Consider the following 17,661-nt stretch of genomic DNA (forward strand, 5'->3'; position numbering starts at 1 on the left):
TGGGGAAATGTGGTCTCTCGGGCCAAGCGCTAGTAGCAATTTGGCTGTGGCATTTTGTGCTCTTTATAGTTCAGTCAGTTGGTATGCGTGGACTCAGAGGTGGAGGGGGTTAGCGCGGTCCAGTCTTGATATAACAATTGATTGGACACCGGAGAGTCTGTTTGGAAAGGAGAGGTACAGAAAAATTTGCTTAAGAGTTTTAAGGTGGTAGTGGCAGGACTTTGACAGGTTGTTGACTTGGCGCGAGAGTGTTAGGTCAGAATCTAGGACGCATCCAAGGTTTTTTACTGATTTAGAGGGGGTCGGTGAGTTGCCCATGGCAGATGGCCACGGTAGTGGGTGCGGAAGAAGTTCGGTGTTGCCACATACCATGATTTCGGTTTTGGAGGGGTTTAGCAAGAGGTGGTTTGTGGTCATCCAGAGCTCTATGTCGAGGAGGCAGGAAGCGAAGTCATGTCGGCATTTTGGTTTTGAGTTCAGGAGTTTCAGAATCAGCTGAGTGTCATTGGTCTAGTTGTAGCACAGGATGTTGTGCATGCAAATTATTTGTGGGAGGGTGGCCATGTAGAGATTGAACAGGAGGGCTGATAGGCATGCTCCTTGAGGAACTCCGTTGTCGACTGGTCGGGCTTGGGAGGAATAGGTTGAGAGTAGGGTTATTTGATTCCTGTTTTTGAGGAAGGATGCTATCCATTTGAGAGCGGTTCCACAAATTCCTAGGGAGTGGAGGCGATGAAGAAGGATTGAGTGATTGATTGTGTCGAAAGCGGCAGATAGGTCAAGGAGGATTAATGCGGTGCAACCCTCAGAGTCTGCTGTGTTTTTAAGGTCATCCCACATTGAGGGTAGGGTGGTTTCAGTTCTGTGTCGGGCTCTGAAACCTGATTGAGCAGGGTCTAGGAGATTATTGGCTTCGACAAATGCATTTAGTTGGGAGTAGGTGGTTCGGTCGATGAGTTTGACAAGGAACCTGGTGTTAGAGATGGGGCGGTAGTTTTTGGGCTCGAGGGAAGGTTTCTTTTTTATTAGATGTTTGACATGAACTGTTTTGAATGCCTAGGGAAAAATTCCTGAGGAAAGGGATTCATTTATGATGGTTCTCGCGTGTTCTCCTGTGCAGGTCAAATCGAAGATTTCTTTGAGGGTTGTGGCCGGGCAAGATTCTAGTGGAGAGCCGGATGGTTTGCGGGCAGAGAGAAGTTTGAGAAATTGGTCGGCAGATATTGGACTAAAGGAGTCGAACTTTGGTTGGGTAGTGGTCACAGGTGGTGGGTTGGCCGGTAAGGAGGGTGGGTTGCCTGGTGGGTGTAAGAGAGCTAGTTTGTTGGTTAGAGCGTTTGTTCTTTCGAGAGCTGTAGTGTAAAAGTAGAGAGAGAGAGAGGGAGTCACACAGTGATTGGGAGGCGCTCGCGACGGTGATGCATGATGGTTTGCTGAATTCAGTGATGATTTTGTGAAGTTCTTTGCTGGGGTTTTTACAATTTAGGATTCGGGAGTTGTAATGGGCTTTTTTTGCTTTTCGGATTTTGGCCTTGTACTGATAAAGGTGCCGGCTAAGGTGGATCTGCTCAGGGGAGTTTTGTCCTTCCGCCATTTGCGTTCTAGGTATTTATATAGTTGTTTACTGGTCTTCAACTCAGGTGTGAACCATCTAGGAATGATGCCACGCCGGGCTAATGGTTTACAAGAGAGTGTGAGCCGCATTAGTGTCGTTTTGAGCCATGAGTCAAAGGCGTTGGGGGTTAATTGATTATTGAGTAGGCTGGTAGGCGGGGGAGACTGGAGGAGTGGGTCGGCTAGGTCCGGAACGATAATTAGTTTCTTCCAGCATTTGCGCAGATTCGGAGGTTCAGGTTTGGGAAGAGGGTTGGGTGAGCGAATGGCGAAAGAAACAATGAAACGATCGGACCAGATGATAGGGATGGTGGGTTTTAGCTGTATCAGGTTGTGGGAGCTGAAGATGGCATCAAGAGTGTGTCCTTTATAGTGAGTCGGGCCGTTTGTGTGAGGTTGGAGGTTAATTGCGTCTAGGCCGTCAACCAGCGAGTGCGTCATAGGGTTGGTGGGGATGTCCAGCCATATGCTGAAATCACCTAGAAGGGTGAGGTTGGGATGGTTTAGTTGGAGGGTGGCAATAGAGTCACAGAGGTTGCTTGAGAATTGTCTATCGTACCCAGGGGGTCTGTAGATTATTAGGAAGCTGTGCGAGAACGAAGGGGAAAGGGATAGTTCAACGAGGAGTGACTTGCAGGAAGGAATGGAAGGTTGGTAGTCAATGATTGAGGCATGGAAATGAGACTTGAAGGCGAAAGCTATTCCTCCTCCTCTAGAGGGACGGTTCAATGGGATGAGGGAGTAGTCCGGCGGAAGGCTTCAGTGGCGAAAGGGGCAAAGTCGTCAGAGAACCAGGTTTCGGTGATGAAGACCAGGTCTGGTTTGTCAGAGGCGAGGAGGTCAAAGATGCTGTGTCTGTTTTTTGCTACGGATCAAGCATTAAATAGGATGCAATTCACTTTGGTAGAAGAGGTTGATGTCAGAGTCGCAGAGATGGGGTGTGGGGTGGGAGGGGGTGGAGAGGGGAGGGGTTGGTGATAGCCAATGGGAACAGTGGGCGAGCAGTAGAGTTGGTGGGTTTCGGGTGGGAGTGGTTCGACGCGTGTGTTGGGCTGATTGGGTTTGGCACTGGAGATTTGGAGGTGGGGTGTGTGAGGGTAGGAGTTTCAGTTGTGGTTGGTCAGAAGGCGAGGGATTTTAGGTAAGGTGAGGCATGGGGGGGTGGTGAGAGGGGGGGATGAGGTGGTGGGTTGAGACAGGGGAGGCGATGAATGCTGAGAGATTGAGGGGGACCAGGTACGTTTCCTCTTTAGTGTCTGTTGCGACTGGTGTGTGTGAGAGGGTGGGGGGGGGGAAGAGGGATGAGGCTGCAGTTCTTACTAGGGCTCTGCTTGCAGTTTTAAGGGAGGGGAAGGAGTGTGGTCAGTGTGGGATGATGGTGGGGGTTGATGGGATAAGCGTGGGGTGCATGGTTGCTGGGCAGGGGGTGCTTGTGAGGCTAGTGAGGTGAGCGGGTATGCTCATAGCAGGCTGTTCGTTAGAGAGGTTCAGGGGAGCAGTGGTTTTAGGGTGGATGGCTTGCCATCGTGCCCCTCTGGCTTGGTGTTTGGAAAGGGATAGAGTGGGGGATGTGGGAGACTAGGATGATTTGGGAAGGCTGGGATTGGGAGGAAGGGTTGGCAGGGGGGGGTGCACGGCGGTCGTTTTCGCTAGTCTTCTGTGGATCGGGTGCTAAGTAACTGTGATATTATTGAAGGTTTCTGGGTTCAAATTGAATAGGTATACTTCTAAAATCAGCCAGGGCACGCTATTAGGCACACTTCTAAATTCAACTTTGCACAGAGAGGATATTGGGCGCAAATCTAAATTCAACTTTGCACCTGGAGGATAATTAAGCACACTTCTAAATTCAACCAGGGCAGGCTATTAGGCATACTTCAGAGTTAAACTTTGAACAGAGAGGATATTAGGCACACTTCTAAAGTCAAGCAGGCGAGGTTATTAGGCACATTTCTAAATTCAACTTTGTGCAGATAGGATAGTATGCACACTTCAAAATTCAACTTTCCACGGAGGGTATTAGTCACACTTCTTAGTTCAACTTTGCACAGGGAGGATATTAGGTAACCAAATTCAATTTTGTACAGAGAGGATATTAGGTAACCAAATTGAACTTTGCAAGGGAGGATATTAGGCACAGTTCTAAATTCAACTTTCCACAGTGAGGATATAAGGCACATTTACACAGGGAGGATATTAGGTAAGCAAATTCAACTTTGCAAGGGAGGATATTAGGCGCACTTCTAAATTCAACTTTTCACAGAGATGATATTAGGGACACTTCTAAATGTAAATTTCACAGTGAGGATATTAGGCACACTTCTAAAGTCAACTAGGCCAGGCTATTAGGCACACTTCTAAATTCAACCAGGGCACAGAGAGGATATTAGGCACACTTCTAAATTCAACCAGGGCACGCTATTAGGCACAATTCAACCAGGGCACAAAGAGGATAATAGGCACACTTCTAAATTCAACCAGGCCAGGCTATTAGGCACACTTCTAAGTTCAACTTTCCACAGAGAGGATATTAGGGACACTTCTAAATTCAACTTTTCACAGTGAGGATATTAGGCACACTTCTAAATTCAACCAGGGCACAGAGAGGATACTATGCACACTTCTAAATTTAACCAGGGCACGCTATTAGGCACACTTCTAAATTCAACCAGGGCACGCTATTAGCCCACTTCTAAATTCAACCAGGGCACGCTATTAGGCACACTTCTAAATGTTATAAATGCGAACTTCTAAACGCAATGCTACCACAGTATGGAGGTTTTACAATGGTTTCGTTTCTAGGGGTTGAGTGGTAGGGTAGTATGGCATTAAGTAATTGCTTCTTTCCCGGCCCTTGCCACACTTACTTATTGTTGGCTCCTTGCTTCTACCTGCAGATACAACCTGGAGCTGTCGCGATGGAGCTTTCCTTTGCAATGGGGTCCTTAGCCAATGCGGCTGCCCTGGAGGAAGCTGCCCTGGGAGGGTCGTTAATGGCCGCAGAAGGATGGTCCAGGGGCCAATCAGGGCATGGTGGGCGGGTCGGGAAGCGGGGAACTGGAGCGGCTGTGGGGTGACATCTGGGGGCTGTGGGGTTAAGGAAGGTGGATGGAGGCAAGATGGCTGGGGGCACCAAAGTAAAATACTCACCAGATGGGCACTAGGAGACATGAAGCAAATGCGCTCCTCGAGGAAGAACGGGACTCTACTTTAGAAACACACGGCTTGCTGGCCAATCAGGGAACGGTAGATTGTAAGCAGAGTCAAAAGAGGAGCTGAGTGCTATATCCCCGACATGTATTGTGCATTAGGGATCTGAACCAGAGGAATAGCCAAACACTTTTTATCCAATCCCAAACTGTTGGGATAGACCAGATACAAGCAGTGAACCCGTTTGTATGCTTTACGTAAACTCATAGTTCCTATAGGAATTTATTGAAACCCCTTTCTAATTTAGTGAACTGGACCCACAAAGCAGCAGAAGTACATCCCTGACACTTTGAATTATATTAGAGAACCTAAGGGAGACCAGTAACCTAGTAGAGACAGACCTCAGACACTTTATTGTTTATACTATCCTGGCACTGTCTGTTTAGTCCAAACCAAGAACCGGTATCCTTGTTCCGTTTTATATAAATCACGAGAGCCTGCAAGTGTTTTCCCAACCTTATCTAAACTGTGTAATAATGTTAAACGTAAACGAGTCATGTGGTGTTAGTTGGTTTGCCACAAACCATTTTGTATAGTTGTAGCGCTCAGCAACAGCGATTCATTTAAAAACAAGTGTATAACTACCAATTTAGCTACTTGCTGAAAATATCTTGGCAAGATTTACCAGTCATACAACACTCACTTGTCACATGTAACATTTGGAAAGCAAAACTAATGTAGTCTAATACCACACCCGCCTGTATCACATTTAAACAGCAACATTTCGCATTAGTATTCATGGAATGCAACAGTGCCATTTTTACACTACCTTCCTGTTGTAACTGGGCCAGGAAAAGTGCAAGATATGTATCCGATATTAACTCTGGTCCCGTCAAGAGAGAGTTCAAGTTAAACCACTGAAAAAAATGTAACAAAATACTTGAATGCAACATTAATGCAGACATTTTACAAACAAATGTATTGTAGTTCAACAGGAATAGACACAGAAAGTGAGATACTGAGACAAAAGAATAAAAAAGAAACACTGCGCCAAACCACTTCATTAGTGGTAGTTGATATATAGACAAAGGAAAATAGTTCGGTTGTTGTAAATGGACTTCATGTTCCGAAATACTTCTCTCTAACAAACAAAAGCAACTCCAGCTATTTTTCTAAAACGTATCCCAAGAACCTACTTGTTGGACCACGCCTGGGCATATCATTTTTACCAACCGCTTCAGGACGTTAACAGACCAACATGCTCGGGTCCAGGAAAAGCCCACTGTGGCAGCACTTACTGAGAACAGGTGTGGTCCACGATGAAAGAGGATTGAGACACAGGTTGATGGACAGTAATATGTCCCAGAAATTAATCACTTTTAAGGTGCATTTTTTAAGAATCAACAATAAAAAAGAAGCTTTCACCAGGCACAGAAATTGAATTTTGCATGGATTCCTCATTTATCTGGGGCAAGATTGTAGTATATGTTTAGATGCTAAAAATATACTCTGTAGACAGCCTCATTTACTGATGCTCCCCCGATTCACTACAATTTGTACTAGAAGGAGGCAACATTTTGAAAAGTGTCTGGAGCTATATGTTGGTTATTCCTTTAAAATGTATTACTACTATATAGAGTTTGAAACTGTTTATTGAAGCAGTTTTAAAGGGAATAAAAAGAAGATTTTTTGTTTATTTATACCGCGTGCCGAACCCTGGGGCAACTGGGCACTGGAGACTTAGAGGTGGTTACAGCAGAGTAAATACATACAAGCATAGTGAAGACATACAAGCTAATGACAGTAAGTGCAAGAGACGGGGAAACATGGTGGTCGATGGGCACACATAGGATAAGTGTACATTAGTTGGCGTGTCTGACAGAGGTGGAGTTCTTGTTGGAGAGCCAGGCTTTCACTTTCGCTCTGAAGGTCCAAAAGGAGGGTTCTGCTCTAAGGTTCAATGGTATGGCATTCCATTGTTTGGCAGCTAGGACTGGGAAGCTGGATCCGCCTGCTTTCATTAGTAGTAATTTGGGGATGGAAAGACAATGAGAGTACAACGTTCTGGTAGGTGTGATTGAGGTGTGTTTGTTGAACTTATCTGCCAGGTATTCGGGGGATTCGTTAGATAGGCATTGGTGGACGATAACAAGGGATCTAAGGATAATCCTGTCTCGTACCGGGAGCCAGTGGGAATCATATCTGAAGCTGGAGATGTGTGAATACCTTGGGATGCTCAGAGCCGCTCTGAGGGCATTATTCTGCAGGACCTGCAATTTGTTCAGGTTACGTTCTGAAGTGCCAAGAAAGAGGGTATTACAGTAGTCAATTTTTGAGAGCACTAGTGCTCTGGCTAGTGTGATAAAGCCGGATGGCGAGAGGAAGGGTTTGCAGGCCTTGATAAGCTTATTTGTATAAGCTGTGGAGGAGGCTGTGGCGTTCACCTGTTTTTTGACCAAGAGAGTAGTCTAGATAAACCCCGAAGGTTTTAATTTCTTTGGCTACAGTGATTTGATTACCATCTATGTTGAAAGAAGTGTAGCGGGGGTCTAGTTTGTTTAGTCGAGGTTGGAAGCAGACGAAAAGGAGCTCAGTTTCCTCATCGTTGAGGCAGAGGCCATGTTCTGCCATCCAGGCTTGGATCTCCAGGTAGAGGTTTTTGATCCGTAAGGCGTCCTCTTCATAGCACCCCGATAGGGTGATGCAAACCTGGGTATCGTCAGCATAGTTTATGTGACACCCAGGTTATAAAGGCGGTCGAACAATAGCTTTGTGAAGATATTGTATAAGGTCGGCGAGATGCACGAGCCTTGTGGGACGCCGCAGAAGATAGAAATGGGGTGGGCTGAAGACACTCCAAATATGGGAAATGGCAAAGTTACAGTTTACTTAAGTTCATTCATGAGAAGTGAGCACAATCAATCTTTTTTGAATATTTTCTCAAAGGTGCTGAAGCCATTAAGTGACAAACATGCCGCACAAAAAACTATCATCCCTTGCAAAAGCTCCGTCTAAACCCAAAGCAAAAATCAATATCAAGAGTATCTGATAAAACAACAAACAGCAGCACGACTTGCCGACCGGAGGGCAAGAGCAACTTTCTCCAGGGCAAATGAGACCAATCAGGACACGGGCAACGCTGAGTACCCCAGCTAGTGCTAAATGAAAGGAAGAGTTGCTGCCACATATTTAGGAGGATTTTCCTTAGGTGCCGTTTCCTGGTGTATCCAACCCACTTGGTTCACACACCTTTTGAGAATATCCGGCTTGCCAAAGAAATGGAGCCGAGCAGCAAAATGTCCAAAAGGTACAGCAAGCAACTTCATATACACAGAGATTGTGCACACAATATATTCTTAAAATATATATTCTCTATATAGATCAGGCAAAAGAAAAATCACAACAATCACAGGTCAGGAAGCATATGCAAGATCGAGGTCTACTGTTACCAACAAACATTTAAAAGGCTCTAAAAATTCCTCTGTAGTTCCACAAGGTGTTCATCAGAAGATGAAGATTTAGAGGCAAGTAAAGCTTTCCCGATCCTTTAGAAAAAGGGGGTCAGGACAGCACAAAGTCAGTCAATGGGGGAAGAGATTGCAGAAAAAACAGCATTCTTTGTGGAGAAAGGCCTCCCCTTTGTGAAAAGTACTACAATTGCAGTCCCAATGTTCTAGTCAGATCTGAAACATGTCAGAACCTTGGATCCAAAGAGGGAACCGTCAAATGAGGATCAAGGTCAGGAAGAGGCACTCTAGAACACCAGAGGAGGCAAAAGTGAATTCTAGAGTTCAGTAGCCCATCCCAGAGCAAGTTCGGCGCAGGGTTTTAGAGGTGATCCAGAGGTAAGGTTCTCCAGAGATCATTGAAACTTCAGCAATGGGGCACTGGTGCAGAGAAGACTAGAAGATCCTTGGGAAGACAGATTATTGAATATTCTTAGCCCACTCAGCCAAGCACAAAGTAGGTGTCGAGTTCTAGTTGGCAATCACCAGAGTTGCTCAGTTTCAACATCATCTATGGGCTAAAGTGCTGGATTCCAATGATGGGGTTGGCACCAGGAGACCCCAGGGAAGGAGGATAATAAGTGATTCATTCTGGGGACCACATTGGAGAGGAGTCAGCGACCTCAGAGTTTTCAAGTTGCAGATTTGGCGAAAAAGTGGGGCAACAATGGGCAGAACAAGTCCCTGCAGCTGTACAGATTGGGGAGCGTGGGGGACGGGGGGGATTGAAACAGGGCATCCAAAAGCTCTCCACAGATGAAGAAAAGCAGAACATCCAAAGATAAAGAGGAATGACGGGTCGTCTTCAGCAAATGGGCCCCTGCTTCTCAGACAGTTGAAGGCACAGCTACAAGCTTCGGAGATACTGGGCCTTTGGACAGATGTGTTGATCCAGCTGTCCCCGCCGGAACAGAGAAGAGCACCGTAGCCCGTTCTTTCTTGGTGCCCGGATGGGCAAAGTTACACTTTTGGGATTCCAAGGAGCCCATTTGGTGCAGGATTGGATTCAACCAGAAGGAGAAGGTGAGAAGACGTATTTAATCCCCACAACGGAGGCTTGGGGTGACCCCAGTCTACTTTCCCACACCCAGCTATATTCAAACATTTGGCGGCAAGCCAATAGCTGGCCACCAATTTGGGCGTCCCAAGCAATCATTCAATTGCGGGTTTCGCACACAAAGGACTAAATCAACATTTTCCCCAGACAAACATCGACCTATGTGAATCAGAACTGGTTCATATAGCACCATTTACCCCAACACAGACACTTAGACAAAGGGGCAAAGTGTAGTCATGTGAACACCTTAGGACTAAGGTGAACAAAGACAACCTCAATTTTAGGAACCTGGAGAAGTGGACGCCAATGTGAACAAATCAGCAGCCACCAGCCATGCCACAGGACTAACAGAGGATACCAACTACCCTGGCACACTGTTGGGCACCTTGAGAATCTTAAGGATCCTCTAGCAAAGAGGCTTCAGATTAATCCTGGCTGGGAGGAAAAAGTCATAAACAAAGAACGCATCAAAAGAACGGAGGGGATCCTGGAAGTTAGGAAAATAGAATGTTGCCCTAAAAGATTTCACAAGATTAGACCCAGTTTATTTGAGAAAAATCACGGTTCACTAAGGTCTGTTTTAACCAAATTTAAACAGAAATAAAGCCCCTATTCGTGGCTAGACTGGCCAACCATTTTATTTTTTGCCCTTTCCAACAAACTCTTCGCAAGTGTCGTGTTATGGTGAAATACTGCCTCTTGCAATGCTATGTCCAATGACCCTCTTGTAGTCGCAGAGACACAAAACATAATGGAAATTGTCATGACCGGCGAAGTGTCAGAATTAAACTATTATCAAAGTTGTCACTGATATTAAAGAGGAAAAAAATCAAAATGAGATCCTAGAGGTAGGATCCTTCATTATTGAAAAAAAAGATCTGAAGTCTTCCTTTCAGTTATGTATTGTTTTTTTTTAAAATCAAATTTTATTAGGTTTCGTACATGTGTTACAACAATGCAGAACATATTTAAACATAAACAAACAGGAAACCAGTTATAACCCATCACCCACCTCCCACCAGTTCAAGTTCTCAGTAATTGCATATTTGACGAGTTCTGAAAAGAGCGTAGCAATGTCTACATGATGTGCACTTAGCACGGCGAAGTCGTGGGCCGAGCTTTAAAGTACTCTAAGTTGGACCAGTGAACGATGGCCCGAGGCCCCCAGGGGGGAGTTCTCTGGGTCCTATACTGAGCGGCCGTATTTTTCAAAGAAGGGGAGCCATATTTCCTCGATATTGGATCTAGATTCGTCTGGTAAAAGCATGAGGAATTTCATGTCGTAAATGGCCCGTACCTTGGTTACCCATGCTTTTTCCCCGGGCATTCCGGGGTTCTTCCATTTTCGTGCCAGGCAGCACCTGGCCGCCACCAACATACCCTGCAGCATGTGGTCATGGGTATTTTCATGATCGTCACCAATGTCAAATCCGAAAAGGAGAAGCCAGGTGCAGGAAGGCCGCTCCACCCAATCTATCCCCTTAATCCATGACAATACCTCCTCCCAGTACCTTTGGACCACCGGGCACCTCCACCACATGTGAATATAATCCCCCCTTTCGGTCCTACACTTCCAGCAATGTGGGTCGTACCCTGGCCTCATTCTAGCAATCCTCTGCGGGGGGTAGTGCCATCATGCAATACCTTGAGGGCCTGGTGGCGCTACTGGAGTGAGGCCGTGGAGCGATTGGCCCGCCTACACATCTCCCCCCACCTCTCGTCGTCGATCTCCTCACCCAAGTCCTTTCCCCATTGTGTGCGTGCAGGTGGGGGGTCTCGTGGGACAGAAAAGAGGAAGAGCTTGTAGAGGCGGGATATTATTCCCTTGGAGCCCCTCGCCGAAAGGAGGAGTTTTTCAAAGTCTGTGAGGTCTCTCCTAAGGGAGTCCCCCCAGGATGGTTCGGCTAGGACTCCCTTAAGCTGGAGATAGCGAAAGGGGGACAAGGTGCCTATCCCCAGGGCTACTTCCAGATCTTTCAGGGGTAAGAAAGAGCCCCCACCCACAGGTGATCAGTCCTGCTAAGGCCTGCCTCGAACCACGTCTGGTACGCCACTGGCTCTGCTATCTTGGCTAGGAAGGGAAGGGGGGGGCCCAAATGCAGCTCAGTGAGGAGGGCCAGGTTGTGAGCCAGCGGTAGTAACCCCCTCCCTTCCTCCATAGGTACCACAGCACTTTTAGAACTGGGTGATACAAGACACTTCTAGGGATCTTCTTCCTCAGGACCAAGAGCCATTCCTCTATGGTGACAGGCGCGAGTGGCCCTTTGTCCATGGCTACCCATTGTTTTTCGTACCTGGGGCAAATTGGTCGACCAGGACCCTCAGTTGGGAGGCCCTATGGTATGTTTCAAGGTCAGGGTATCCCACCCCTCCATCCTTCTTCGGTCTGGTGAGCACCTCGTAGGAGATTCTATGTTTCTTGCCTGACCAGAGAAAGATGAGGAGGACTCGCTTTGTTTCCTTGAAAAATGTTTTGGGGATCAGCACCAGGAGCATTTGAAAGAGAAATAAATACTTGGGAAGGATTACCATGTTTATGAGGTTGAGACGTGCCATCCAGGAGAGCCCCGACCCTGACCATCGCTCTATGTCTTTCCGGATTGCTGACCAGAGGGGGTGGGGGGGGGAAATTGGCCAGATATAAGCCCTCGGGATCACGGGTGACCTGGACTCCGAGGTACCGGAATCCGTCATCTCTCAGCCTAAAGGAGAGCCCGTTGACAAAAGCCATCTCTGAATCTGGTAAATTACCCCCTACGAACGCCACCGATTTCTCCAGATTAACTTTGTACCCAGATAGGTCCCCATAGCACGAGAGGCCCTGCAGCATTCGGGGGACTGTTTGGGATGGGTTTGTGATATAGAGCAGTGCATCGTCTGCAAAAAGACAGACTTTGCACTGCATCTCTCCGACCTGTTCTCCCCTGATGGCCGCATCGTTACGGATAGAGATTGCCCATGGTTCCATCACGAGTGCGTAGATTAGTGGGGACAAAGGGCATCCCTGCCGTGTACCACACTCGAGGGGGAATGTCCTCGACTCAGTCCCATTTGCCACCACTCTAGCGGAGGAGTAGAGCGCGGTGATCCAACCCAGCCACCTCGGGCCCATACCCAGGGTCGTGAATACCGCCCTCATAAAGGCCCAGCTGACCCTGTCGAAGGCCTTCTCCGCATCAAGGGCCAGTAGGAGCGCGTCTTCGTCGCGGACCCCTCTCGAGGCAAGCACATGGAGCGTCTTCCGCATATTATCGGAAACCTGCCTGTTCAAGACAAATCCCGCTTGGTCGGGGTGTACCAGGCGCGGAAGGCAGCCCTCGAGTCTTGTGGCCAGGATTCTGGCAAAGATCTTAGCGTTCAGGTTGAGGAGTGAGATGGGTCTATAAGACCTGCATTCCATCTGGTCCTTGCCGGGTTTGGGTATAACAGTGATGAGGGCCTGCAAGAATGTCGGTGGGATGGACTCCCGATTCCTGATCCGGTTAAACAATTTGGCCAGGGGCTTCAGCAGGACGGGTTGGGTCTGCTTGTAAAAAAAAAAAATCGGCTGTATAGCCGTCTTCTCCCGGTACCTTTCCCACCTTCAGTCTTTTGATGGCACCCTCCACCTCCTCCTCCGATATCTCTCTCTCCAGGACCTCTAGCCCCATGTTGGACAGCCTAGGCAGAGGGTGTTCTACCAGATAGGCGCGGATGTCCTCCAGTGATTCGCCTGCCTTTTTGGAATAGCATCTGCTGTAATAGTCAGCGAAACACTCCACTATTTCCTCACGGCCCCCGTGAATCCCGCCCACTACATCCCTGAGACGAGTGACTCCTCTCTCAACCCTGCAGCCCCAAGCCCTCTGCGCCAGTAGGGTCCCCACCTTATCTTCCTGTTCGTAGTACCTCTGCTTGGTGTATCATTTTTTTGATAACTTCCCCTATGAGGACCGTATGGAGTGCCTGTCTTTTACCCTGCATCTCCTCCAAGAGAGCCCCTCGATCAACCCCCGGGAGGCCCAGTCTGGCTCGCAGAGGGCCCAGCTCTGCACAGAGTTTACCCTCGATTAGGCCCCTCTCCCGTTTACGTCTCGAGCCCTCCGCTATGCGAAGGCCCGTGAAAGTGGCTTTCGCGGCATCCCACACCATGGACATATCCGTCTCACCGGTGTCGTTCGTCTCAAAGAAGGCCAACATTTCCTGTCTCATGAAATCCCGAAATACCGGGTCCCTGAGAAGTGTATCATTACAACGCCATCGGGAAGATCTTGGGGAGATGGGCAGTGACCAATTTGCTATGAGCAGTTCTTGGTCCGACCAAGTTATGGCTTCCACCTTCGGCTGTTGTGCCACCCCGTTCCCTTCTTCCGAGATTAACAAAAGGTCAATTCTGGTGTAGGTGCAATGAGGGAGCGAAAAAAGGTGTACCCACCCTGGCTCGGGTTTGCTTTTCGCCAAACGTCCACCCAATAATGCTCTCAGGAGGGCCTGCAGGGCCAGATTGTCCTTGGAGACGCCCCTGGGTGTCCCCCCTTTCGCGGACCACCAGTCAAGCCTCGGGTCCATTATAAAGTTGAAGTCCCCCCCTAGTACCATGGCTCCCTCTGCCCACTCATCCATGACATGAAAGACCTGAGTGAGGAAGTGTATTTGTTTTGAGTTGGGCGCGTATAGAGTGGCCAGGGTAACGCGCTCTCCCTCACAGGTTCCCTTAATGCCCTGGAAACGACCACCAAAACCCCTCTTGGTTTCTATATCTGTGAGACGGAACGCCCTGCTCAGGAGGATTCCCACCCCTTCCTTCTTAGAACTTCTATGTGAGGCCCAGTAATTACACCCAAGGTCTTTCCCCTTGATTTTCGATTCCCTGCCTTGCCTGTAGTGCGTCTCCTGTAGGAAGAGAACCGTTGGGTGTTGCTTACGGAACATGTTACTCGTGAGAGATCTCTTATTCTGGGAATTAAGGCCCTTGACATTCAACGTGCCTATCTTTGCTTCAATCATTGTCAGTTTTCGTTACGCACACTGAAATCACCTCTAAGTGACTGCTACTCGGAGCCCGTTGCAAAAAAAGTGTCCATAGTTTGATCTGGTTTTCCCTTTCCCCTCGAGCCCCACGAGGGGCACCCCCCTACCCCTCTACTCCCCTCCCTCCTCTTACCATTTTGTGGGGCGTTTGCCGCCGGGTCCCCGGGTGGGGATGTGACTGGCAACGAACCACCAGGGTCGCTTCCCTGGCCCCGGGAAAACATTTTCTTAGGTGTAGCGCTTTCCAACATGCCTCTCTTCGTCAAGCACCGGCACTTTCTGATCCGCAGTGGGGAACTGGCTGTAGTGTCTCCCGAGCCAGGCACCCCCCGGCCTTAGTACCTGATCGTGTCCCTTTGCCCCTGACTGGGCATGTCACGGCATGACGCCGGGAGAGACACCTACAGTTGTCCATGTGGAGTCGCCGTGTAACTTCCTATGAAACCATTCAACAGCCTCTAAATGGCCAACACTTCAACCCTGACCGAAGTCAATTGAACAGAGAACTTCCCACTGGTCGTGGGAAAAACACACTATGACCGGAGGGCTCCATAAATCGTTGCGTGTTCCTGTGGGGTGTGGATCAGGCCTTCTGCGCAGAAAGGCGAGCCTTGGTTGCTGCTTGTGCGCTCATATAGGGTCTCCTTGGTCTGTGGGTGGATGTTTGGTTTTTCGAAATTTACGTGAGCCTTTGACCTTTAGCTTCCCCTGGGAGAGGTCTGGGCCTCGAGGGGCACAAGGGCGGTCTCCGTTGGTTTCGTTCCGATTTTCTGATGGTCCCGCGATGTCACCTGTGAGATCCTCGGTGGCCCTTCGGATTTCCGCCTCTGTGACTAGTTGGTACCTCTGGCCCTGCCATTCAAATGCCAGGTGGAATGGGTGGCCCCAGCGATAGCGTGTCCCCTTTTCTGGTAGCCACCTGGTGATAGTGCCGCATTTTTTTCACATCTGGAGAGTGAGGGACGAGAGATCCTGGTAAATCGTCACCCTGGAGTTACCATGTTGAATATCCCGTAAGGTTCTCGCCCTCTCCAACACCCTAGCCTTGCCCTTATAGTAGTGAAATCTTGCAAGCACTGAGCGTGGGCCTCTACCCCCCTCCAGCCCGATGGACCCTGTCAAGCAGGAGAATCTCCCCAGAGTCCGACCCCAGGACAATTCTGATGATGTCTTGGATTTTGCTTTCAAGTCCAACCGGGGTCTCTCCCTCCGTCTCCTCAAGGCCAAAAATTCTCAAGTTGTTTCTCCTCTCCCGGTTCTCCATGTCGTCGACCTTGAGCCGGAGGTCCTCCTCGCGGCGTTGCAGTTCTTGACATCTAGTTTCCATTTGCACCTCGAGGATGTCCGTCGATACCTGGTTGCACTCGACCCCTTCTACCCGATCCTCCAGCGTTGAAACATTGGCCGTGAGGTCCGCCAATTTGGCCTCCATGTCTGTCCTCATACCCCTAATCTCTTCTAGGATCGTTTGGATGTTGCTCTGCATGGCATTCATGTCCGGGGGTTACGAGGCTGCAAGGCCGGTCTCCATGTCGTGGGACCCAGGTGTGTACTGGTATTGCGCAAGGGTCTCCCTCCAGTTCATGGGGTATCGATCACACCAAGCTATAGGGTTCTCCTGATGTGTCCTCCGGGTGGCGGAGTGGCCCAGGCGCGCTCCCGTGACAGCCTGAGCCTTCTGCGGTGGTCGGGTGGACGCCTCTGCCACTAGTCCGGAGCCCCATGGGGGCTGTGGGGAGGTAGGCCGTTGGGGCGGTGGTCAGGCGTGGAAACGTGAGTCGTTGAGATGGTTCCGAGGCACACCACCGCGTCGGCCCGGGCACAGACGGATCACTGGTAGTGAGAGCGGTGGGGGGAACACAAGTCCCCAGAGGGCCCCGGACTGGGGCAATTATAGCGGTGGTTCCTCTGTATCTCCTATGGTGGGGGCTGGTCACTCTCTGGTAATGGATGAGCCGGTTGGCGGCAGCCGTTAGCTTCTCAGAAGGCCCGCCCAGCGTTGGGCCCCGTGTGCTGATAGCGCTGGCCGTTCCTCCTCTCTGGTGGGGTCAGATGACCCGCCGCATCCAGCGTGGGGGCTCCTCTGGGATGTCCGGAGAGGAGCCGTCAACTGTGTGGCCTAAGCCGCTGATGGGGGATCACTGCAGGGCCCGCCCGAGCCGTCGACAGCACCTCAGGCCTCGGTGCACGAGCCAGAGCGGGTGGGGAAATCGACTCCTCCCACCACTACGCGGCCAGGCAATGCACAGCTCCCGCTCGGGGCCTGCCCTCAGGCACATGGGGGGGGGGGGGTCACCGTTCACAGGTCGCTATCTAGGGAACGGGGGCATCTCCGAAGACCGAACAAGCTTCTGGGTGGTCCACAGCGGTTCCCCTCCTCAACGATTGCTGGTAGATGGGGTTAAAAAGCACTTAAAGCATGCTTATCCGTGGGTTTCCCGGGGCCATACAGGGAGCTTGAGATTCAGGCCACCATCTTGTCCGTGCCCACTGGTGGCTTCCAGTTATGTATTTTTTTAAATGAATTGTTACCTTTATGACCAAACTACCCAAAAAGAAACCAATAAATTACATAAGAAGATTGAGGTTCGGCGTGATGTAAAGTTGGCAGAGCGAACGAGAAACAGGTATGGGTAGAAAGTCTATTTTTGAAAGAAATCATGTTTACAATCAGGCAAAATTAAAATACACAGTGATGGATTACCTGCTTTCCAATCTTTCGAACAGTAAACCAGTGCTCCTTATAGTTGCAAATGAATGCTCTTTCATCTCTGGGGAGCAAGAGAAGACTGTTTACATTTGAAATTATGCATTTTTTTAAAAAATGACATTGAATCAAAACTCAACAGCATTCAGCCTTCAAAGTACTTGAAAAGTAGAAAAGGTTATAACTACGCAAACAAAGCACACATTTGGGTTGCATAGTTAAAAACACCTACATTCTATGAAATCCCATTAATACATGTGAACTCAGACTATTCATGAAAATCGAGGTCTCCAAAATTTACCATGCGCTATATATATATCTTTTTATTATTAAAAATAGACATCCTCCTTTTTGTTTGGCTGTTATTATAACTGGAAATGCGTAAGGGGCACTTTTTCAGATTGCACTGGGCACACTCCAGCTTACAGTATGTAAATTTAACATGCTGCACAGGCATTGTGATTCCCTCAAAACACTCAAATCCATCTTTGAAAACCGTGTAAAGGATTTTTCAAACATACGTTTTTACAAGTGTACTCAGAAACCGAGCCATTTGCTAAAGTGAAAAAGGCGGAAGCGGTGGGGATTGGGCATGAGCAGGGTGGGCCGCCATTCTA

The 17,661-nt window shown here is 48.8% G+C and overlaps 1 protein-coding gene across 7 annotated transcripts in view; it reads right to left on the reverse strand.

The window, feature by feature from the left end:
• ATXN3 (ataxin 3) overlaps window positions 1–17,661 on the reverse strand; it is a 616,356-nt gene that overhangs the window by 305,827 nt on the left and 292,868 nt on the right. For all 7 annotated transcript variants that reach the window (XM_069637843.1, XM_069637844.1, XM_069637849.1 and 4 more), the window contains 2 exons: window positions 17,042–17,108; window positions 5,594–5,681 (listed from right to left, as the gene is read on the reverse strand). In XM_069637843.1, coding sequence (XP_069493944.1) covers window positions 5,594–5,681; window positions 17,042–17,108 — 155 coding nt within the window. The remainder of the gene's footprint in view (window positions 1–5,593; window positions 5,682–17,041; window positions 17,109–17,661) is intronic.

Source organism: Ambystoma mexicanum, chromosome 14, assembly GCF_040938575.1.
Source record: "Ambystoma mexicanum isolate Mex_15411 chromosome 14, UKY_AmexF1_1, whole genome shotgun sequence".
NCBI classification, from domain to species: domain Eukaryota; kingdom Metazoa; phylum Chordata; class Amphibia; order Caudata; family Ambystomatidae; genus Ambystoma; species Ambystoma mexicanum.